The 23,753-nt window shown below is 35.8% G+C and overlaps 2 protein-coding genes across 2 annotated transcripts; both read right to left on the bottom strand.

Annotated features, from left to right (window-relative positions):
- Positions 1 to 5,277: 5,277 nt before the first annotated feature.
- On the bottom strand, positions 5,278 to 10,907 carry Ankrd7 (ankyrin repeat domain 7). The gene is made up of 6 exons (XM_042695896.1): positions 10,672 to 10,907; positions 9,669 to 9,783; positions 9,344 to 9,517; positions 7,624 to 7,730; positions 6,569 to 6,706; positions 5,278 to 5,365 (listed from the first exon to the last, which is right to left on the bottom strand). Exons 1-6 carry the CDS (start codon positions 10,905 to 10,907, stop codon positions 5,278 to 5,280), a joined length of 858 nt encoding a protein of 285 aa, XP_042551830.1.
- A 7,235-nt stretch (positions 10,908 to 18,142) lies between these two features.
- On the bottom strand, positions 18,143 to 23,275 carry Lsm8 (LSM8 homolog, U6 small nuclear RNA associated). Its single transcript, XM_042696019.1, has 4 exons — positions 23,093 to 23,275; positions 21,980 to 22,020; positions 19,578 to 19,705; positions 18,143 to 18,460 (listed from the first exon to the last, which is right to left on the bottom strand). The coding sequence occupies exons 1-4, from the start codon at positions 23,121 to 23,123 to the stop codon at positions 18,370 to 18,372; spliced, it is 291 nt and encodes a 96-aa protein (XP_042551953.1). The 5' UTR covers positions 23,124 to 23,275; the 3' UTR covers positions 18,143 to 18,369.
- Positions 23,276 to 23,753: the final 478 nt, after the last annotated feature.

Raw genomic sequence — 23,753 nt, 5'->3', positions numbered from 1 at the left:
CTACCGGAACCACTGTTAACTATTTAAAACAAAATACATTCATCTTTTCCCTCTGCCACAGTTTCACAGGCTGTGAACTCTATAGAATTCATAGCACATAGCATGTATAGAATTCAGTGACAATATCTCCAAGACACAGATCCCTTTACCTTGCAGGCTGCTGACTACAGGTTTTGCCACAAGACTGACATCATCTTCAAAACCAGGATTTCCTCACCTCTGATCTCTTTCATATTTCTTCCGTTTCTGACCTCTACCTCTAATTTATAGGGCTCATGAGATTACGCAGGCCTAAGTAAGATAATTTCCTTTTTGTCATTTAAGGCAACATAGTCACAAAAGTAATACCATATTCACAGGCTTGACACACACGATTAAAACATGATTCTCACTTATGGGAATATATGTAAGCCAAAATATAATTTCTTATCAATCTTCTGACTACAGCATATGAGCCACAAGGAAATTCTTATAATGCAATTCTAACACTCTCAATTGTCTTCATTGTTCAAAGTGGTTAAGTGATAGATTTTGCATGTAGGTCCTTGACAGTTGAATATCCTCATCCAATCCCAAGTGAAGTTTCTAGTGAATCCAAACAACTCCATTCTTTTTCTGAACTATAAAAACCATGAATATGAAAATTGCAAAAGGAACAAATCAGCCAAAACCTATGCATATGTAATGAAGGTGTATCAACCAGCCATTTACTTCTTCAGTAATAATAGAACAGATCCTTTCCCTTCCAGGCTAATTCTACTCTCCTTACTTACAAATGAAGTAGAAAAACCTGTTTCAATCACTGAAAGATTCTTATAGTCCACTGAATATTTCATTCATTCAGCATATATCCATTTCATAACTATGGTGGCTAGAATTTGCTAGGCAATGTTGTGAATACCAAAGAATTACAAATTCATGTATGTTCTTCTTTCATATAACTAAATTGATTTCCTGGATCCTTATGTATTCAATTACCTTGAAATCTAAAACTTGTATGAAGGATTTTCTCCCTTTGGGACATTGTAATAAAGGAATCAAATTCAAAACTTTGAAAATAAACTATAAAACATTCAAAGCTTTCTTTTTATTCAATACTGAGTTCAAACCCAGGGCTTTACCTATCTCAGACACATGCTCTCACACTGAGCTATATCTTTATTCTCTTCTCCAGTACAAAGGCAAAAACATTAGCCATAAGCCATATATTAAATACTCTTTGGGGATGACAGACAGTGGCAGTAACCACAGCTACCAGGCAGCCATAGGATCACAAGGGTAAACAACTGCAACACTAAATTGTGCTATTTGATAGATTAGGTTATACATGCATTTCAACTCCTGATACTTTATGATGGATTTATTAGGAAATGACCTTATTTTAAGCCCAAGAACATCTGAACCACCTTAGTTCCTACATATTGCATTTATACGTAGCTAAGAACAACATGGCTTACCTATGACAAAGTTGCCTATCTTTAACATTATCCTATCCATACTAAACAAAAGAGAGGTTAGGTATACGTATATAATCTGATCTGGTGCACACTAATAGAAAATATATTGCCACAGAATATCTCTGATTAATTTCAATCCTTATCTCCATCTTGCCCAGAGCCCTCAATTCTGAAATATAAAGACATTTAGATTGTCTACTAGGGAAGTTGACAATAGAAAAAATATTTTCTAGAATTATAATTTTTATTGTAAAGAAAATATATTGCACAAACAAAGCAAATAACAAATAAAATAAAGTACCTTAAATCTGTATCCAGTAAATTCTTCCAAATTCTTTTTACCTTATAATTAGTTATGACTCAGAACATAGCAATAGGAAAGGAGATAAGTAGAGGAGGAGAGAGGGAAAACTTAAATCTTTGGAAATACATATTCTACCAATAAAACAACATAAATGGCATTTATAAGGCATGCCCAAACTATTTTCATAAGCATACGAAGATGTTATGTGACTTATTCACCTTGTTATCTCATGGGTTGAATATGTATTAAATAGCTGACTTCTATTATAAAACTTAAATGAAAAGTCATTATGCTCTATTTTAGTTGTTGTTAGTCATACTAACTGACCACAAATTAATTTTAATATGTCAATGTTCTAAGAATTTAAGAACAGGTATGGAAGCACAATGATGTGCATATAGATGTTAAAGTAAAGGAGAAGAGACCCAACCTTGCAAGTAAACTTAGGTCAAGTATCTGTTTACTACCCCTACTATACAGCACACAGTTTAGAGTATACATCATTTCCTCAAATGTGCAAATTCAATGATTCTTTTTCTAATTAGCTACATCTTATTAGATCACCCATGTCATAATTCTACCCAGTCTTCAGGATCTAACTCAAATCTCATTTTTCCCCACCCACATTAACTTGACAAATATATTCATAAGTTCTCCTGCCTCTGATTCTTTGATGTATGGCTGGTGCCTCTGTTATGAGTCAACTTTTATTAGAGTTGAGAAAGGTTGTACTGAAAGACCCAAGAAAAGCCTCCTTTTCCCTGAAGCCCAGTTAAATAGTTCCTTTTGGTTTGAAGGCATCCCGGTTTCTTCCTAACCTACTCTAGTTCTCCCATCCTTCTTCTCTGGTTAAGAAAGATGAGAAAATGCAGAGAACACAAAGTACAATTTTCATCTTTTCTGGCAGCATATAATATAGAATCTAGGTCAGAGTTCTCACAACCAAAAATCTCTTCCCGTTAAGGAATGTTTGTGGGGGTGGGGGTGAGGGCACTGATTTCAGTTAAGAACCACAGATGTATAGACATCATGGTAGAAACTAAAAGTTTATTGCCTTGGTGTCAGGATCTGTCAGATGATCCGCTCCACTTTAATTCTTCAATATCACCTAGCAATAGAAAAATTTCAACAATTCTATTTAAATAAATATGTGGTTTAATTAAATTGCAAGTAATATTTAGGTACTAAGACTAAATTACTTACAATACTAAATTCTTCCTTCTGAGACATTAAAATACAGTTTATAAGACTGATATAAAATCGAATGAATATATAATTATGTATATTACACTTAGTTGTTATACTATATTAAAATTAATCACATATTGCATATTATAATATAGTTTACGACCATATAAACTTTTTTTTTTTTTTTTGCTACTCATGGTGCCTGAACTCTAGGCCTGGGCACTGTCCCTCAGTTCTTCAGCTCAAGTCTAGTGTTCTACCACTTGAGCCATAGCACCACTTCCAGCTTTTTCTGCTTATGTGGTGCTGAGGAATTGAACCCAGGGCCTCATGCATGCAAGGCAAGCACTCTACCACTGAGCCACCTTCCCAGCCCCAACAACCATATAAACTTTTAAAATATTTGTTCAGATAGTAAACAAGGCTAATATCTAAAGGATCACAGTTTGAGCCCAGACTAAGCAGAAAAGTTCACTAAATTCTATCTCCAAAACAACTAACATAAAGAAGTTCTGAAGATTAGCTCAAGTGGTAGAGCACCATCTTGAAAGTAGGAGGCCATGGGTTCAATTCTAGAACCCCTCCTCCCAAAAATGGGGCCTTTAAAATAAAAAAGTACTTGTAAATTTTTCAAATGTCACTTACACAGGATTATATGGTAATTTCCTCCATTTTATAGCTAAAGTATTAATTTTATATTTAAAACTTCTGACATATTCCTAGCAAAACTTACTCTTACCCATTAAATATCTCTATTACAGATTTTTCAATGTATATGCTCTGAATACAATTTATATCTTTTTAACTGTCGGTTCATTATACAGATACTTGACATTTGACATTTCTTCACATCTTTTAAGATTTTATATGTGTGTATGTGTGTGTGTGTGTGTGTGTGTGTGTGTGTGTGTGTGTTGTGTGTTGTATTCAGGTGCCAGTGACTCAAGCCTGTAATGCTAGCTAATCAGGAGCTGAGATCTGCGAGTGGCGGTTGGAAGCCAGCCCAGGCAGAAAAGTCCTTGTGAAGCTTTTTTTTTTTTTAATCTCCAATTAACTACTCAAAAGCTGGAAGTGGCATTGTGGTTCAAAGTGGTAGAATGGTAGCTTTGAGCAAAAAAGCTCAAGGACAGCACCCAGGCCTGGAGTTCAAGACCCACCACAAATAAATAAATAAATAAATGTAGTTAATGAAAAGGCTGTATAATTTAACTGCCCTTTCAAGTTGTACTTTTCTAATTCAAGGAAGTGCACAAATAAAGTTACATATCTTGAAAACAAACGACACTTACAATGTCTTTCACTTCTATGAAGATTTCTTAAATTTTCTGTCACAGCTTCAATACATATAATTTAGTATTGCTACTTCTATATCTTACAGATATTTGAAAAAATAGTTATCTACTTAGAATCTGATGGAAATACAGCTTTGTAAGATTATCTTTTATAATGTCCTTGATAATTTTCTTGACCTAATATTTCTATTAAGCTTTAAAACATATAAAGACCAACAGTCCCCTAGAAACTGGAAACATTACAAAGACAAAATGGGAATAGTTTTAAACGTTTACTCTCAAGAGATATTCTGTAGTTTCTACTTTTGTCACATAAAGTTATAAATTATAAACCCCAGAACTTCTTTACTTCTTATTAATGTGTGTTTGTTTGTTTTTTCTTTTGTAGAAAATAAAGGAAGCCTAGGAAGGAAAATTTTGCATTGTACACTAAGAGGAAGTGGAAGAAATTCGACAATAAACTGAGGCACCTTGAATCATTATGGCCGAGTACTGTTCAACACTAAAGATTTGAAAGAATTGGGAGGAACTGGAAGGATTTGAATACTTTTGACATTTGAATGGTCTCTGTTATGATTTGGATATGAAATTTCTCCCCCAAATGGCATAAGCGTTAAAGGCTGAGATAGATGATAGAGATACTAAACTCATCAATGGATCAATCCACTGAGGAGTTCCAAGATGACTGGAGTATTAAGAAATGAGACCAGGTTGAAGGAAGTAAGTCACGTGGGTATATCTTTAAAGGATATATCTTTGTCCCTAACCATCCTCCTGCCTCACCCCAGACACAGTGTCTGTGGTGAAGAGCTAAATGGACTGAAACCTTCAGAACAAGGACCCACAATAAATGCTGCCTTCTTCACTTTATTCTGCTCAGAATTTTAGCATGACACTGAATACTGACTAATGCCATCTTCCCTAACCACAGTGCTCTTTTAAATTTAAATATTACTTAATAAAACTATTTATTTTCCTAAGAAAAAAATGAAACTATTGGTCCAGTTATTATCCTCTTACCTTCTGTCCACTCTACTCAAATGTTGCCCAGCATTGTATTTTCAAAGTAGGATGTTTGATCAACTTTATCCAATTTTCCAAAATTGTCAATTAACTCATAATATCTAACTCAGGAAAAGAAAATGTGTATGAATTCCAGAATTAATGAGAATATAGTTCAATTCAATTCCTAGTGTATCTTAAATATTTCAAAACTTCCCACTATGACACACTCCTTCCTCAAGGTTCTCCCAAGTCTGCTCTATTAAGGACACTACTTTAATTTCAATATGTTTTATCGTTGGCTATTAAAATTCAGAAACAAAGCCCAGCACTGGTGTTTCACGCCTGTATCCTAATCAGGAGGCTGACATCTGAGGATTGTGGTTCAAAGCCAACCAAGGAGGAAAGTCCATGGGACGCTTATCCCCAATTAACCACCAGAAAACTGGACATGCCACTGTTGCTCACAATGGTAGAGCACTAGCCATAAGCAAAATAGGAACAAAGCCCAGGCCCTGAGTTCAAGCCCCACAACTGACAAATAAATAAATAAATAAAAATCAGAAGCAAGATGGCTCAGTAGTAGAGTGCTTGCCTTGCATGCATGAGGCCCTAGGTTCGATTCCTCAGTACCACATGGCAGAAAAATGCATAAATGGCACTGTGGCTCAAGTGGGAGGGTGCTAGCTTGAGTGGAAGACCTGAGGGACAGCGCTCAGGCCCAGAATTCAGGCCTCATGACTGACAAAAAAAAAATCAGAAACATAGGAACTAGAAGAGGGGTTCAAATGTTAGAGGACCATCCATAAAAGCCAGGCAGGACCATGAAGCTCTTATTTCAACTCTTATTTCTCTTTTTCTCTTTCTTTCCTTTCTTTCTTTCTTCCTCTCTCTCTTTCTCTCTCACACACACAGAATCAGAAATATATGTTTATATATGAAAAGATCTTGTGCTTTTGAGGATAATAATTAAGAAATTCTAAATTTAGGTAATGAAATGTTAGCAATAAATATTCAAAACATGGATAAAATCTTTACATCATTAAGGTCTAAAAGTAACAAAAGGACTTGTGTGGATTAGACATCTTTTTCCATCTCAAAAGATGGCACACTTTCAATTCCCATGCCACTGGGAGTTAAAGCTGTCCACAGCTCCTATATACATTGAACAACACAAATAGAGGAAAAGAGAATTTCTGGATCTCTGAGTCCAGGATTTAGATGTTAATCCCTATTGCTGAGTATACTTTGTTCATTAGAGATCACTCTTTGTTCCTTAATATTAAATCTCACATGGTTGTTAAAAGACAGACAGTAGCACTTACACAGTAAAACCATTACAAGAAGCATATTCTGCAGCCGTGAAACCATAAATATCTTTGCAAGATAGATCCACACCTTGCTGAAGAAGAAGACTTACTAAATTTGTTGGTTCAAAACTGAGAGCAATCATAAGGGCTGTTCTGTAGCAAGAGATAAACAAATTTAGTCTTCTCAATATACCATTGAACTATAGGATTGCAATTAGAAAGAGTCAATGCATGAAAGTAAAAACAGTGAGTCCAATTTGTTAAAAAATTATATGCAAATGGAGTAAGGAAGAATGATATGGAAGAGGAGTGGATTAAAATACATTGTAATTATGCATGAATATGTCACATCTCCGCTTGTGTAGCTAATGTGTGCTAATAAAAACATATACCAGCCGGGCACCAGTGGCTCAAGCCTGTAATCCTAGCTACTCAGGAGGCTGAGATCTGAGGATTGCGGTTAAAGCCAACCCAGGCAGGAAAGTCTGTGAAACTCATCTCCAATAAACCACCAGAAAACCAGAATTGACGCTGTAGCTCAAGTGGTAGAGCGCCACCCTTGAGATGAAGAGCTGAGGGACCATGCTCAGGCAGAGTTCAAAAAAAAAAAAAAAGAGAGAGAAAACAAACATACACCAATCACAAATCATGTAACAGAGACTAAAGAGAGTAACTGGGCAGCAGATAGCTCAATGGTTTAAGTTTCCACTCTCAGGTGGCTATTGTTTCAAGGAATATCTGGAACTCTAGGTTCCCTACACAAATTAACTAGAGTATTTGATTTTACTTATCTAATTCTAGTGTTAATATTAACAATAATAAAAACTACATTGAACAATATTGTCCAAATGTTTGGTTTTGCTAATAGAAAAATAAATTCTGAGAGTCTAGATTTACTGAAATTATCATATTATATTGTTCAGAGAGAGACATAGATATAGATATCTGTCAAATAGATATAGAGATATAGAGATGATAGATGACAGCTGGATGAGACAGATGGAGAGAGATACATATATATGTGTGTAATTGTACTTATATGTCATCTTATTTAGTTTTACTAATTATACCTTTGATTATTATCAGAAGCATTCACATCTGCCCCTTTCTTCAAAAGAAATTTTACCATTTTTGCATTATTTTTAACAACGGCAAGTAGAAGTGGAGTATATCCATCCTGTAAATATTATTTCAAAATGATTATTTAAAACATTGTTTGAAAGTTACATGCTTTTTAAAGTTTTGGTACAAAACAAAACTTCAAAAACCAAGAAAACACATTAGTGATGGGCCAGTTACACCTCAAAATTTCCATTTTAGCCTTAATTCAAATTGTAGGCAAGAGTAACTTGGAATTAAGTGAATGAGCATTGCACACTACCAAGTCACAATTTCACAGTTACTTTTTTTTGCTTTTTTGGTTCTGGGGATTGAACCTAGGACACTGCACATGCTAGGGAAGCACCTTGCCACTGAGCTACATCCCAGCCTTTCACAATGTTATAAATGGCTTTCTATTAAATTCTCTTTAAAACTTCAAGACAGACACATGTCTGGAGCTACCTTGTACCTTAAATATTATGTAAATAAAAATAAGATACTTTTATTTAAAAGTCCTCAACTATCCATAATATCTCAAAGAGAATTAGAATTCCTTTCAGTAACTTCCAAATTCAATCATATTAGTTACTCATAACTATTTAAATAGAAACGGTCAATACCTAAGACTTCTTATGTGTGCTAGAGCTGCAGCTTGAACTCAGGGACCTCTTACTTTTGTTTCGCTTATTTTTTTTTTTTTTTTGGTCCGGTCGTGGGGTCTGAACTCTGGGCCTGGGCGCTGTCCCTCAGCTCTTCAGCTCAGCTCAAGGCTAGCGCTCTACCACATGAGCCACAGCGCCACTTCCGGCTTTTTTCTTTTTGCTTATGTGGTGCTGAGGAATCGAACCCAGGGCCTCAGGCATGCAAGGCAAGCGCTCTACCACTGAGCCACCTTCCCAGCCCTTGTTTCGCTTTTTAACTAAAGATAGGTACTCTATCACTTGACATAAACCTTTAGCTCAGCTTTATTGTTGTTTAATTGGAGATAATAGTCACTCAGGCAAAGTGCTGATGGTACAAGCCTCTAATTCTAGCTAATCAATAGCCCAAGACTTGAGAATCACCTGGTTCAGAGTCATGCAAGGCAGGAGAGTCCATGAAACTCATCTCCAAAATACTGCTAAAATGCCAGAAGTGGAGCTGTGTCTCAAGTAGGCTGTGGCTCAAGTAAGCTGTGGACCAAAGCCTTGAGGTTAAAAGCTAAGTCCTGAGGCCCTAAATTTTTCAGCACAAACATGCGCTTGTTGTGCACTCACTCACACACACACACACACACACACACACATACACACACACATCTCTGATTTGTCTGCTAATGCTGGATATGAACCAAAGATCCTCAGATTTGCTTCCTGAGTTTCTAGGTTACAGGTGTAAGTCAATATCACTCAGTTTAGACAATTTTTATCAACATAATAAGGACTTCAATTGTTTCTCATTCAATATAGTGCTTTGAGCAATTCTCAGTTAATTACATTATTTTAGAGGTCAAGATTACAATGTGCAATGAAAAAGGAGAGAGGCTGTAAATGAAAGAAATTTTTAAATCAGTTTTTGATAATCTGTTCTCCTCAATCTCAATTTAGAAAATTCTTTCTCAGCAAAACATGCATTTCTGTTATATGAACTGTCTTCAAGAATTATCATCTTTAGTTGCTTTGAAAATGCTTTTCTTTAATATAAAATTACCTTATTTTTAGCTTCAAGATTAGCTTTGTGTTCAAGCAGTTTTCTGACTATTGAAACACTTTGTCCACAAACAGCATAATGAAGAGCAGTATTGTAATGAAAATCTACCAGATTTGGGTCTGCACCATGGTCTAGAAGAATAGTAACACACTTTTCCTTTTGATACTGTATTGCCTGTCAATGCAACAAGAATAGATGAGTTACATTTCATAATTAATGATATGTTACATTAACTTTAATACTATGTTCTAAAGCATGAAAGTCAATGAAAGTTAACTAGAAGAGCTCAAACATACTCCAATTGAAAAGAAAAAAGAAAACATACCTTAATCAATGGGGTTCTTTTTTCACCATCCAGGACATTTATTTTGCATTGTTTCTCAATTAAGAGAGATACGATACTTTCATATCCATTAGCACAGGCCAGATGCAAAGGTGTTCTATATCAATTTAATGGAATATAAACTTAGAGATAGTCACACTGGAGAAGTTGCTGACACTCCAAAACAAGCAAAATTGTCATTTGCTTCACATGCTTATTTATATGTACTAAAATATTATATAAGTAGCATTGCTTTTGGATGAATTTAAAAGACTATGCAAATGTCTAAAAGATCAAATATTTAACTTATCTCAATTAAAAAAAATTAAAGCTATAATAAATTTAAGCATAGTTGACTTTTTCTTCAAACACCAAAATGGTGTATGGACTTTGGATGTAGTAATGAAATATCAAAATAAACTCAGAATTGTTCTCCCTATGGTTGTTAAATGTATTTAGAGTGTGTATTTGTTGAGTAAGCAACTTATATTAAGAACTGGACAACACAGAAGAGGGGAAACCATCTTCTCCCCAGTAAATTTGTCACATTAGATAAGTTAACAAGTTCCCTTCCTTTTTTTAGACGGATGTTAACAGTTTTGGTGTTTCCAAATCTTAATGATTTCTGTCGTAAGTGGTTGTTTCTATTCTCTTTCTATTTTTCCACTAGTAAAATAGTAAATGTTAGGTGTCTGGAGACAATGTATACCAAGAAGCGGAACAGTAAAATGGTGAAAGGGCTGATTGCCCAATGGAGATTAAAGCAGTTGGTATTTGGGGTGGAAATGGGGAGGACAAAAACACCTTCACACACACAGGGAGGCATTCACAAAAATCTAAGATAAAGGTCGGCAATGGGACCCTCTGCTAAATGACATGTCTCTTGTGAAGATACTCAGAGTGGCACTAGTGTTAAACAGCCCAGGCATGTCTTGCTTCTGTTTAGTGTGCCAGTCGTCCCAGCTCTACAATTCCTTTCCCCGACTGGTGTCTTAGGTTTGCTCACCTATGTCCTTTGTCCCGCTTGTCCACATCATGTTTCTTGTACTTGAGGTATTCCTTCAACTTCTCCAAGTCCCCGACTGAAGCAGCCTTGTGAAGTTTCTTTGAATGCTTATGTTGGAAGTTGTAACTCTCATCAGTGGACAGATCTGAGTAGGTGCTGCCCAAGGATAAGGACAGGTCTGAGGAGCGGCTCAGGGATTCATCCTTCATTCTCCATAGGCTAAGAAGCTTCTTCATTATGGTCAAGCAGGATTTCCCAGGGGCTTCTGCCCTGCTTCACCTGGCTCACAGCCTCCTCCAGCCCCCACCAAAAGTGGAGAAGCTGGAAGACACCAAGCTTTGGAGGCCCCAGCCAGGGCTGCTCGGCTTGTTGCCTAGTAACTCCCAGAACCTCCATTGTTGTGGTTGTGACCGGCCCAACGAGCTCAGAGACCTGGATCCGGTTGGCCTTACTGCATCATCAGCCTATTATTTCAGAAGCCATTGAAGAGAAATCTGCTACCCTACAAACAGCAGGTTCTGCTTCAAAGGTAAAATGCAAGTCTTGAATAAAACAGATTTATCTTCTTCCAGGTAAAGATGGATCTCCCAATGATCTTGTTGCCCACCTACTCCCAGCCTCTCACTTCTTTGGTCACAAGCTACCCTTGGTCCTTAACCAAAACTACAATCCCTGGGTTATATCAATTTCAAACATACCTGTTGAACACTAACGCTCAAATTCCAGGTCTATCTAATCACAAAATTCCAAAAGGCCTTAAAAAAATCAAACCCAATGTTTGATGATCCATTAATTCTATCACTTCCTTAAATCCCAATTTTTTTAAATCACCTCTGTCCATCTGTCATAGTAAGCATGCTCCCATCTCTTTTGTCTATTCCACAGTGTTAGTAATATCTAAAATATTTTATCTTCCCTGAAATGCTGATCAAACAGGAAAAGATATAGCCACAATTTTTGTAATTATATCAACGGAATTTGGCAATTTAAGTATTTCCTTGATCCATTTCCATTTCCTATTTCATTTCTGCTCCCTAAGACTAATGAACTTGCTGATTCTTTAAAAATAAGTGAGAAATTCTGGACCTCAGAAACATTTACACACATACTGGTATGTACATGAATATATACACATATACACATGTATATAAACTATATGTATATATTACATATGTACATGTGTGGGAAACCCTATTTTCATATATATGTACACATGTGCACATGTATGTACATACATGTATGTACATATGGACTTATACACTGTGTATTCCCTATTCTTTATAGCCAGCCCCAAAATATTGCTTCAGCACAATGTTCTCCTTTTCTCTGTTTTATCTTAAAAGTTTCCCTCTCTATGACTTGATTTTTTAACTGTTCATTGTACAAGAAGGGTTTCACTGTGATCTTTCCCTACATGAATATAATGCATCACAGCCAACCTCAACCCCTCCATCGCTCTTCCCTATCCCACTCTTGGCTCTCAAAACCACCGGAACAAGTTGCATGTTCCACTTTCACCTTCCCCACCAGCCTTCCTCCCTTCTCTTTGGCACCTACCCTGCTGAATAATTTTTATCTGCATAAATACATGCTAGAATACCTCTCATTTCACACACAAAGAAAAACAAAATGGAACAAATATCACCCTGCAACCTTAACTCAATTTCCCCTTTTATACAAACTTTTCTGCTCTCAAATAATTCCTATAATGAGTTTGCTACCCTCTCATTTAGTTCAACTTTCAAGCAAGACTATACATATCTTGCTTCACATGATTGAGTTTTTTTAGTTTTTCTGACTAATAAAGTAGCATTTAACATAGACGCGATGAATGGGGGTGAATATGGTCATAAAACTCAATATACATACATACTAAGAAACTAGAAGGGGACACACAGGTTGAAATAGATGGGAGAAGGGGAAAATAATGGAAGAATGACACTGATCAAGATGCATTATAAACCTAAACTGACATGTTGTATTGAAATGCCTTTGAACAACTATTTAATAATTTTTTTAATAAAATTAAGTAAGCCAGACTCAAAGAAATATAGGTCCCATGATTTCCCTTATTTGCAGTAATTAGTATATATCTAGGATAATCTTATCAGATTAGGATAATCTTGTTCATGTAACTATAATCCCTCTGTACAGTATTTTCACAAAAACTTATTTTAAAAAAAGATGATGCTAAGTGAAATGAATCCCACAGGAGGTTTTTCTTTTTTGTTTTTAATGTACTATGTGATTTTTTTTTCTCTTTTGTATGTTCTTCCTCCTATGGTATATCTCGTTTTCACTGTATTTGATTTTGGTACCCTGCATCTAGTTTATACATTTATCTAATTTGGGGATGGGAAGAATAACAAAATGTTGAAACACAGATACAGGATGACCCATATTGCAGTAATGATATAGAACTTTAAAACTTCGGTGGGGGGGGGGAGTTGGAGGATTGGGGAAGGAAGGGATGGTAGGAGAAAAACAAAGGAGGGGGGGTAACAATGTTGGATAGGAAGTGTACTCAATACTCATGTAACCTCTCTGTACAGCATTGTTACAATAAAAATAAAATTTAAGATGAATCTCAAAGATGAGTAAAACATAGTACGTATAGAGTTTAGTAACATCTAACTTTAGGAATACACTGGAATCTTTGGAATAGATGCATGGCAAATAAGGTGGAATTATTCTATGTTGCTATTTTTATTACTAAGGCCTGTCTCCAATTCTTTTTTAACCTGAAGCCAAAGATAGCTAAGATATATTTAAGTGCTGTATTCCCTTGCATGCCATGTAACAAGCATCTTTCCATTTTCCACCCAGTATGTAAGGGCAAATGTTGAAAAATGAAACTCCTGGACTTTGGGCTTGAGGGTCTAAAACACTGGTTTCAATACGAATATATTCAAAATCAAAGCCACTTCAAAGATGCAATGGAGGCTTGATTGGTTCTTCACTTGAGGAAATTCTGCCTCTTGAGAGCTAGTGAGAAGCCCGATTTACTCTACACTACTGATTCAGTTATTACCCAATAACTACATAAAGTGAATATAGTGCTCCTGAGTACTCAGAACCACCTCTGTGGCTATTGTACTTCTTTGTTTACAATGACTCAACATGTTTAGATTATTTTAGCAGCCAGAAAGATGTGTACCTTGAAAGCATTAATATGGATAGGCTCATATAAGCTATTGATTAAGCTCTCATTACCTATCTGTTGGCATTTACAGATCATTGCTTTGTATATGGCAGATCATTAGTTCTCCAATCTATAATTTGGAGGCTGATGTCAAACTGAAATAACATCTTTTGTTAAGCATTAATCTCATCATTTTCCCTGTACCACAGATATGTCTACACTGACAGTAATGTGGGTATTATTATAATTAAAATTGCTACACAAACCTATTTACCAGTTAGTCCAGCAGTGTTGATCTTGTCTTCTGGGTGTCTCCCTTAAGGGCATCGATCATCTAATGGATATTTTATCAGTGTTCATTTTTGGGAAGTAGCCTTATCCTAAGGCAGAGTTTCTTGACTACAAAGATGGAACACTAACAGTTCAGGTAGAAACCATATTTATACTGAAAGTGTGAAAGTACAAAAAATTGCTGACAGGTTTATCTGAAATATGATCAAGCTGTCACATTACTTTGCCACAAAGGAAGGACATTTTCATTTCCAATAAACTTGCAAATCTTTCAGAATTCTGTTAGCTCCCACCCTCTTCCCCCCAATCAAGGAAATTAACCTGGGAATGCTCTTTTAAGTATTTTATAGATCACATTAAATACATTGGAGCATAAGATCAATGTTTAACAAATTAGTATGCTCCTATAGTCTAAGTGCTCCTTAAACTTCACAACACATTAAGCAAGCTACTTCAAAGGAGCAATCAAGACATGGCAAGTAACATGCTAGCACTAGAAGCCACATCACATTACAAAGCCTGTACCTTCCAGTTGCCTAAAATTAACAACTTAAAAAAAAAATTGTTCCTATGTTTGAATTCAAGACTCTGGTCCTGTCCTACATAATAATATTAAGTATGCTCATCAGGTTGAGAGATCTATTTTTTTGATATAAAGTAACTTTTAAAACGAATGAAAATTTACATTTCCCTGATATGAGGCAATTAAGTTAAACATGTATCCTGTGCATATTTCCAGATATAAAACAGAAACGTTATTTCCTTGCCTGTTCCTACACACTCACACCCACACAAGTTTTTAACTGACACATGAAACCATATCTCCCACATTCCAAATCCCACTCCTGGATTAGTCTTTTAATATATTTTAAACAAAGCAACAATTGGTAACTTTTCATTACATAGCATTTATAAAGCCAGTGCAGAGATAACTAAAATCAAACTGTTTACAGTATAACTGAGTACTGCCCTAATGAGAACAGGGAAGCCATGTTATAAAGCTGACATAACATAGAAGTAATAGAATGGGACTTTGGAGCTAGTTACAGCAATACTTGTTCAGTATTACTTTTGGCAAGTAATACTCTGTAAAATAATTAATACATAAAAAACAAGAAAAATGGAAAAAAGACAAAACTTACAAATGTCTTTCATGCTAAATCTTCTAATCTTTGACATGTATCTTAAATCCAGTTGTTTCTCCATCTCACAAATGATACACATGGGCAACAAATGGAACACCACTAATGATGTAAAATTCCACTAGCTATATTTGACATTCATCCTTAACCGTATAAAACCTACAACTTAGTAACTTTAGATAACAGAAAAAAATGATTAATATGAGTTATACCTAAAATGTACTTTCTAGTGACAAGTATAATGTGATTGAATAAATACCCTACTGATGACTCCTTATAAGTCACTCTGCTAGATTTCAATTTCCCCACCATACAAAATGACCAATGTTATATGATTCTCGCCATCATGACTGGCAAATGATATGTACCCAATAAATACAAGATGCTAATTATTTTGAAGTTGAGTATTTATGATAGTGCCAGTTAACATTTGCTTTCGAATAGGTTACTAGCAGATTTGCCACACTATTACATGGAACTGCTTACTTTCTGACCGATTATGGTGAATCTTTTTGGGCATTATTCTATATTTACACTATCTTAATTAGCTTAAAAGTTCAAGATGATTTTATATTATACAGGATGTTTAAGTAAATATTAAACATTTTATTGTTGACATCAAGCATGAGGCCATTTAAATTATCAAATACTTTAACCTAAAAACAATATAATTTTAACCCATTATTTTAAATAGAATCTTTTCAGTTAAAAAGCTAACTCTTTTTTAAAGTTAATGTCCTTTTTAATTAAGTTTAATGAAAGTATCTTACCAAAAACTATTTTCAATTTATTTATGAAGCTGGTTTTAGGATGTACTTTGTATCTGAGTCACAAACAACAATAGTAATAAGACTGATTTGAGCCTCTTTAATTAGTTTAACTTAAGAATATTTTTAAAAATTGATATTGTAATTGCATTTCCACTGATGGCATGGTTTCCTTACAATTCTCATTCAAAAGGAAATTCAACTTGAATTGTGAGCATAAAACACTTGCCAGGAATAAAAACTTAGCTATACTTTCTGGTATATTTTCATTTACTTCTCCCATAAATCATAAAAACACATGGATTGAGGGGGTTTTTTTTTCCCATCATGTATCACAAAACATTTTCTAAAGGATTTTTAAAGAGGACACGCGAAGAGTATGTTTTGTTTACCTAGGTGTAATTTGTGTTTGCATGTCAAGAAATTTGAGAAAAGATCTAATCTGGACTTTACTACTTGTACAATTAAGATTTTCTTAACAAGGAAATGGCACTGTAGCTCAAGTGGTAGAGTGCTAGCCTTGAGCTGAAGAGCTGAGGGACAGCGCTTAGGCCCAGAGTTCAAGCCCCACGACCAACAAAAAAAAATTCTTAACAAGAAAATGTTTTACTATTCTTATTAGTTTGAGTATTTAACTCTTTAAACTTGAGTGCTTTACCTAGTCATTTTGATGTTGTTATTCATTCTAAAACTTTGCATTAGAAAAGTGAAGTCCATATGAAATACTAATAGCAATATTAATCTCTCTCTAATCCTCCCAGAGACTGATAAATCAAGTTACTCTAGGATAATGGTGCTTAGTGGTCAATAAAGAAAATCACCAACATCTCTCTATACTAGGCTTGCTTCCATTTTATTTTTAGCCTCAACTATAACAACTAAGAATTTTATTTTAAAAAACTGTGAAAAAAAATCTCACTTGTAAATATTCTGAAAGAAATGCACTCCAGAAGCTCTTTAGAATAGAAACTGGTCATCATCTCTTCTTTTTGAACTTTTATTGCTTAGGCAAGAGTAAAGAACTGTGACCTTCAGACCAAATCCAGGCTGTCTGCTTTTGTACATGAGTTTTATTTGAAGACATCCACAATTCATATTATCTATGGCTGCTACTGTGTTACTACAGCACAGTTAACCATGATGGAGGCTATATGGCCCTGAAAGCCTCAAATTTTTACTGTAGAAAGCTTCATCGAAAGTTTGTCAATCCCTCTTTTTTTTAAGCATGCAATTAAAAAAAAGTAACTAAAGGGATGTAAATGTTTTTCTATTCCTTTATCACAAAGATACACATTTCTGACTACATATAAAATGAATTAAGAACTTTTAGGGACTAATTACAAAAAATACTATTTACAATATTATTTCCATATATTTCTAAAAAACAGAGTATGTTTCGAAATCAGATTTACAGAACCAGTGAGTCACAGGTGTTTATTTGCAACAGCAAGCACTGCTCCAAAGTAAAGGTTTACTTACCCACACTTGCTAGAACTCTACCACTTGAGCTACAACCGCCACTTCCAGTTTTCTGGTGGTTTATTGGAGATGAGTTTCACGGACTTTCCTGCCCGGGCTGGCTTTGAACTGCTATGCTAAGATCTCAGCCTCGAGTAGCTAGGATTACAGGCGTGAGCCACAGGCACCGAGCACATTCCCAATTTTTAAAAGTGAAAGCCACAAAGGTTTTAAGATTACACGGAAGCATTTCATACACTGAATTTTACAGAATTCAGTATTAATGTATTCATTATATTTTTCTATCTAGCTTACTAGGTATAAAGATTTGACCAAACCTATCTTTTCTATATGCTTAATATTCAAGTACAAACTTTAGGCCCAATTTATTAAAACTTAGTTTAGTATCTTTTCCCTTTATTCCACCAACACACTTTTGTCTACACTTCTAGGTGCCAGGAACTACTTTTAAATGCTGACAAGCTACCATTAGTGTAGTGGAACAAATACCTGTGACTCAGATACTTGCAGAAGGCAGGGTGTTTTCTGGTGACTTTCTCAAATATCAGAGATATTTGAGAATATTTTGCAGTACTGGTATCACTTACACAGAAAGTCCTCTTTAGGATATAGTATCACAAAATGTTAGTTTTAAGTTTGCACAATGACAATTAGATTTTCACATTATTTAATAGAAAAATAAAACCAAGCCACTACACTTAATTTAGGCCAACAAAGATTTTCCAATAAAAATGTAGAAATATTTTAATTTACACCTGATAGTGAATCAATATGAAGTCAGAGTCCACAATTACACATACATAAAAATTCTGAAAATCATCTTTAGAGTAACTAGTTTCTGTACAAGATTTACAGATGTCTAACATGTAGTTTTTCCTCAGTGTGCTACAGAGTTTAGAGGTTCTGCTCGAATATTCCCCAAGTCAAGTGCAGAATCTGTCTCTTCATCAATTTCTCCAATGACTGCCCTGTAATTTATGAAAAAAAGTCCAATTAAAACAAAAATTTTAAATAAATGTACATGCATACTTCAAATCTTATTAAATTATAGAAATTATTCATACTTCTTAAACATGTAGAACTGAGAGAGCACAGAAAAGAAATATAGAATAAAACAATTTATATTTACACTAATTTTGTTTTACATTTACTAATATCATCCTTAGGCTAACAAGACTTCAATGAAAATTCTCAGAAATACAATAATCAGGAGCTCTAGCATACCATTAGGTCAAGGGCAAAGTTTTAAATTGTTTAAATAGAGAAACTCTCACACAATCCCAATATAAACTGGATGGTTTACATTATTCAGGGGATCTGAGCCTAATCTTAAGTACATCAATCACACATTATCTTAAGCGTTATTTATTAACAAATTGTGAATGAGCTATTTAAAATTGCTCAAGCAGGAAATTCCAAAGAGATATTGCAAACTCTAGCACTGAACCTTAGATGTTCCACTGAAATGGAGGCAGTCTCAAAGAATATTGTCATAATCACTCTAATGAAGTACATGGTGCTCACCAGTGTTCTACTTAAGACTTTATCCAGGCTGTTTCTACCACAAATAGGAACAAATCTTATTAGGCAAAAGTTTCATCTATAGCAATCCCTTAGGTTAACTCCTGAAAAATCTCATTGTAAAATGTATGTATTTATAGCTGAGAACCAGTGGTCACACTTATAATCCTAGCTACTCAAGAGAGTAAGATTTGTGGACTGAGGTTCACAGGCAGCCCAGGATGGTAAATCTTGTCTTCAATTAACCAGCAAAATCCTGGAAGTGGAGGTATGGCTCAAGTTGCAGAGCCTCAGCCTTGACTGAATAAGCTATATGAACTAGAGGCCCAGAGTTCAAGCCCCAGCATCAGCACACAAGTGAACATGAACATCATACACATACATATATATACACACACACAAATATACTGATTTGCATTACTTCGAGCCAATAGTTAGATTATAAAACAAAGGAATGTATTCATTCTATTATCTATGTATGGATAATATGGTATGATATTTGTGAGAAAAATCTCTTCATTTCCATAAAGCAAGAAAGTACACTGTAACCTCACTTTCACTTACACATTGTCACCTCTGACGATGTATAATCCTAAAACCACCTGTTCTACTCCCTGTGAAGAGCTGAATACGCGTTCATGGCTTTCATCCAAAATCAGATTAATGGTCTGGTCAAAGCCCTTTAATGTTCCCTGAAAAGAAAGTATTCAGGAGAAAGGCAAATATTCTTATTTACTTATAGATGTAAATTCACTCATAACCATTTTAGCTATTAGTTAACTACCTACCTTAAATGTAACTTCACTGTCAAATAAAATGACTTTTTAAAATAACCAGTCATATTTCAGGACAAAATTTATATCTTGGTTGCTTAAGATAGGAAAAAAATTTCTGTACTATACACCTCACTAGTATGCAGAACTGTTGAGGAGTTGCAAAGGACACCTACATACCACAATATTTCCAAGTAATATAAAGCTCATGTCACCCAGGACCTATCATTCTAAGAACACAAACTAAAATAAGAGATTCTCAAAAATTATTAATCTCTACTCACTGAGGTAAAACTGTAATTATTTCCATTTTGTGGCCCAGAGAACTGAATATTTATTAATAAATAAATAAATAGTAGGCATCAGATCCTGGATCCTAATATCTCAAAAGAAAACTATCTCTTAGAGCCATATCACTAAATAACTACATTATACTATTGGAAAATAGAGGCGGGTAACAACGTTCAACAAGACTTAAACTCACTACCTTACCTATGTAACTGTAACCCCTCTGTACATCACCTTGAAAATAAAATTTTAAAAAAACTACAAAAAGGAAAAAAATAGGTGACCTTTTTCAGAGACACAAATTTATCCCATAAGCATAACTAAATATAAGCTTCAAAAGGTAGTGTCAGCAATGCAAAATTTCTTATTGCCAGTATGCTGTCTCTCATTATTATTAATTTATTCCTTTAATCCCATAATGTAGATGTAATCACTAATTAAAACTAGAACTTGAGGAAAATAATCAAAGAAACTTGTATGAAAGTAATTTAGTTGTAATAAAGAAAACATGTATCTAATAAAACACAGCAGCTTAAATGATATTCAAGTTGCGGGAGAAATATCCAAGTATAGTATATTGGATTTGGTTGGTTAATCTAGCCAGCTCATTTTTAAACTGTTTCATATTCTGAAAATCAAAATACACAGAATCAGAATAACATAAAAAGAAACTGCTACCCAGATTTGGGAAATGAGACAAAATATACAGTATTTACTATACAAATTAGCAAATGGTTGCAATACTCATATATAATCTGTCTCATTTTACATACAGCTATTCTATTAAGTCAAATAAATACAGAACTATTGAATTCTAGTACTGACATACTTTTTACGTATCTTTTCAAAATAAAAATGTTTGCAAATAAATGCCAACAGCGATGGACATCTTCAAAATTTGAGATGGAGGAAAAGGACAGTAGGGGAAAACCAAAGCAAAGGAAGGGTAACAATGCTCAATAGGAAATGGACTCATTACCTTGCTCATGTAACTGCAACCCCTCTGTACAGTAACTTTACAATAAAAAATACATATTAAAAATATTTCTAACTGCCTATAGCTGCTAAGATGAATAGAAGGTACCTAAAAGACATACTTAACTTACTTAGTTACAGAAGAAGACAACTTTGGTTTTGGAATAAAACCTAGTTTAAATCATGATTTTGTTCTGCACTAATATTCACTAACCTAGAATACAGACATAAACTTTCACAAAGTTTTACTGAAGATTAAATAATGTAACACAAGCCTAAATAATACAACATGTCTGGCTTATGATACACATTTAGTAAATAACAGAGTACAGCACTTATATTAGTCAGTACTCACTGAGGACTAAAAGGAAAACAAAGAAACAAAAGCCAAACTTCAGAATGAAAAAAATATGAGATTTAATTAGTCATGTAACAAATGTCTTGGTCAGGATAGACCATGAATACAATAGTCCCCACAGGATTCAATTCTGGAGAGATGTCACAGCTTTCCTAAGTTTCTCTATACACATCCATGCTTGCACAAGTGAAATCACATGATGACTTCCTGCTCAAACTGAATTTCTTCACCAATATATGACTGTATATACATACAAAAAGTTTCAAAACTTGTGACTCATGTGGCAAATGTCAGAGCATTTTAGGGGGCAAGAATAAAAATGGAAGAGGAAAACAAACATACAGATTTTTTCAGACTAGACCAGGAGCTCTCCAACAAGGCAATCTATTATTCTATCATCCAGAAGCCTTGTATGTATCATACACTCAAGGTTTTTGAATGAAGGACCAGTAGAAATGAGTGGAATCAAATGAGTGGAATAAAACTAAAAGTGTATAGTGGCATGTAGGTATTAGACATCTAAATCTCTACCAGTATACCTACAAGAAAGAATAAAAAGGCCAAGGACTTACCACAATCATTCTCCCATCAGAAGTAATAACAGCAACAGTTCCTGATATTTGCATTAAGGAAAGCATTTCTTGGAGAATACAAAGTGACAACAAGATTCTGATAATGGTTTTAACTACTTCAATTTAAAAAATAAGATTTCAGACCTCAACTATTCAATACAGCTTTTATGTACACTTTGGAGAAACTTGCAAAAATTTTAACTTCTTTACATTCTGCTTTGGGGATCAGTACATCCTAAGATGGTGGCCAATCCATGACTTTGGGCAAGGCACTTCCTACCTTTCTTAAGCCTGTTTCTTCATTTCCAAAGTAAAGTTGGATAAGTGCTAAATAAATCACCGTTGAACGACTTTAGGGATGTTCAGACAAATGGGCTTACAGGTCTTTGCTTTTGAAATTCAAAAGAAAAGCAGGTCATTACTGCCAGAAGACACCAATAAAGCTTGCATCTTAAGTGTTCACTACGTTAACGTGTCCTTAGTTGTATGAGTGACGTTTTGGCCCCGAAATTTTAAACAGCACGCTTTGTATGGGCTACTAAAACCCGAGGAGCATAACTTGGCCATCATCACTATGACCCATTACAATCGCAACCAATCATCTTTACTCTACCAACCAACTGATACACTTCAAGTGACCAGAGAGCAAAAATTCAATTTGTAGACCACCTGTACACTTTTTTTTTTTTTTACAATCCTGAAACAATCACCAAATCAAGCACGTAACAGTACGTGAATGAACCAAACAGAATTCACAAAACCATCATCGCCGGGGGGGGGGGGGGGGGGGGGGGGGGGAAGCTGTCCATCCCAAACTTGTACATTTAAGAGCGAGGAAACACAGTCAAGGGGCGGAGAGGATCCTTACCCGAGGCGACGTCCTGGTTCTCACTAGCTGCCCTCGCATTTGTTCTTTTTAGGATTAACACGAAGGGATGCCTCGGGTGCCCCGGAGGCCTCGGGGGGCGGCAGGGCCCCGGCCCGGGGCGCGCGGCTCGGCCTCGGCCCCGCGGTCCCCCGCTCCCTCCCCCACACCCGCCCCCGGGCGCCCGCAGCTCCGCGAGCCGGTGAGGGCACCCGGCCCCGGCCCTCAGGACACCATTTCGAGGATACTGTTGATGTAGTTCTCCAGCGCGGACGTCATGGTGCTCCGCCCGGACCCTCCGGGCCCCCGAGCGGTACCGGCGACTAGGAGACCTAAAAGCGCCCGCCAGAAACCAACGGGATTCGCGCCCGCTGACGGCAGCAAGTACCGCGAGACTTGACAGAGCTCAGCGTCCCAGCCTGGAGTCAGAAGTTGAAACGGGCTCGCTCACCAAGCCCGAGCACCCGGAAGACCTTTGGTGCGCGTGCGCATCATCCACTTCCGGATGGTGCTACGGAAGCCGAGACGGACAAAGGCTTGCCCGGGAGGTGGCGGAAGCGAGGTTGTGGCTTTTTAAAGGTGCGGAAGGAGGGCGGAGATGGCAGAGTAAGTTTTCCAGCAGCGGCAAGTAGGAGCTGGTAGCTATCGGGACCACATATTAAAAAAAAAAAAGACGAGGAAGGCGAGGAGGAGGGAGGAGGAGGAAGGCGACGGGAGATGTTCTTTCTGAAGGATACACAGACGGAGGGAAAGGAATCCCTAGTTTTCCTCAGCACAGGATGAAATCTTAATAAAGCCAAATGGCTCAGGATAGTGTTGTACATGTTATAACCATTCAATGCACACACATCTCTGGAGAACCCACCCGGGAATATTACGTTTGTATATTCCACACTTGATCCTAAAACT

The sequence above is a fragment of the Dipodomys spectabilis genome, unplaced genomic scaffold (assembly GCF_019054845.1).
Source record: "Dipodomys spectabilis isolate Male_0828 unplaced genomic scaffold, ASM1905484v1 ptg000197l, whole genome shotgun sequence".
NCBI classification, from domain to species: domain Eukaryota; kingdom Metazoa; phylum Chordata; class Mammalia; order Rodentia; family Heteromyidae; genus Dipodomys; species Dipodomys spectabilis.
This window is presented reverse-complemented; position numbering and strand designations above follow the sequence as displayed.

What these genes read in the sequence shown, in the direction of transcription:
- Ankrd7 (XM_042695896.1), bottom strand. Translation starts at nt 10,907, where the DNA reads ATGAAGAAGCTTCTTAGCCTATGGAGAATGAAGGATGAATCCCTGAGC. An exon ending in AAAGAACCCCATTGATTAAG is followed by an intron (nt 9,518 to 9,668) that starts GTATGTTTTCTT and finishes TTGCATTGACAG; the next exon opens with GCAATACAGTATCAAAAGGA. An exon ending in ATCTTGAAGCTAAAAATAAG is followed by an intron (nt 7,731 to 9,343) that starts GTAATTTTATAT and finishes TAATATTTACAG; the next exon opens with GATGGATATACTCCACTTCT.
- Lsm8 (XM_042696019.1), bottom strand. Translation starts at nt 23,123, where the DNA reads ATGACGTCCGCGCTGGAGAACTACATCAACA. An exon ending in GCTGGAGAACTACATCAACA is followed by an intron (nt 22,021 to 23,092) that starts GTATCCTCGAAA and finishes TGCAAATATCAG; the next exon opens with GAACTGTTGCTGTTATTACT. An exon ending in ATCGTCAGAGGTGACAATGT is followed by an intron (nt 18,461 to 19,577) that starts GTAAGTGAAAGT and finishes CATAAATTACAG; the next exon opens with GGCAGTCATTGGAGAAATTG.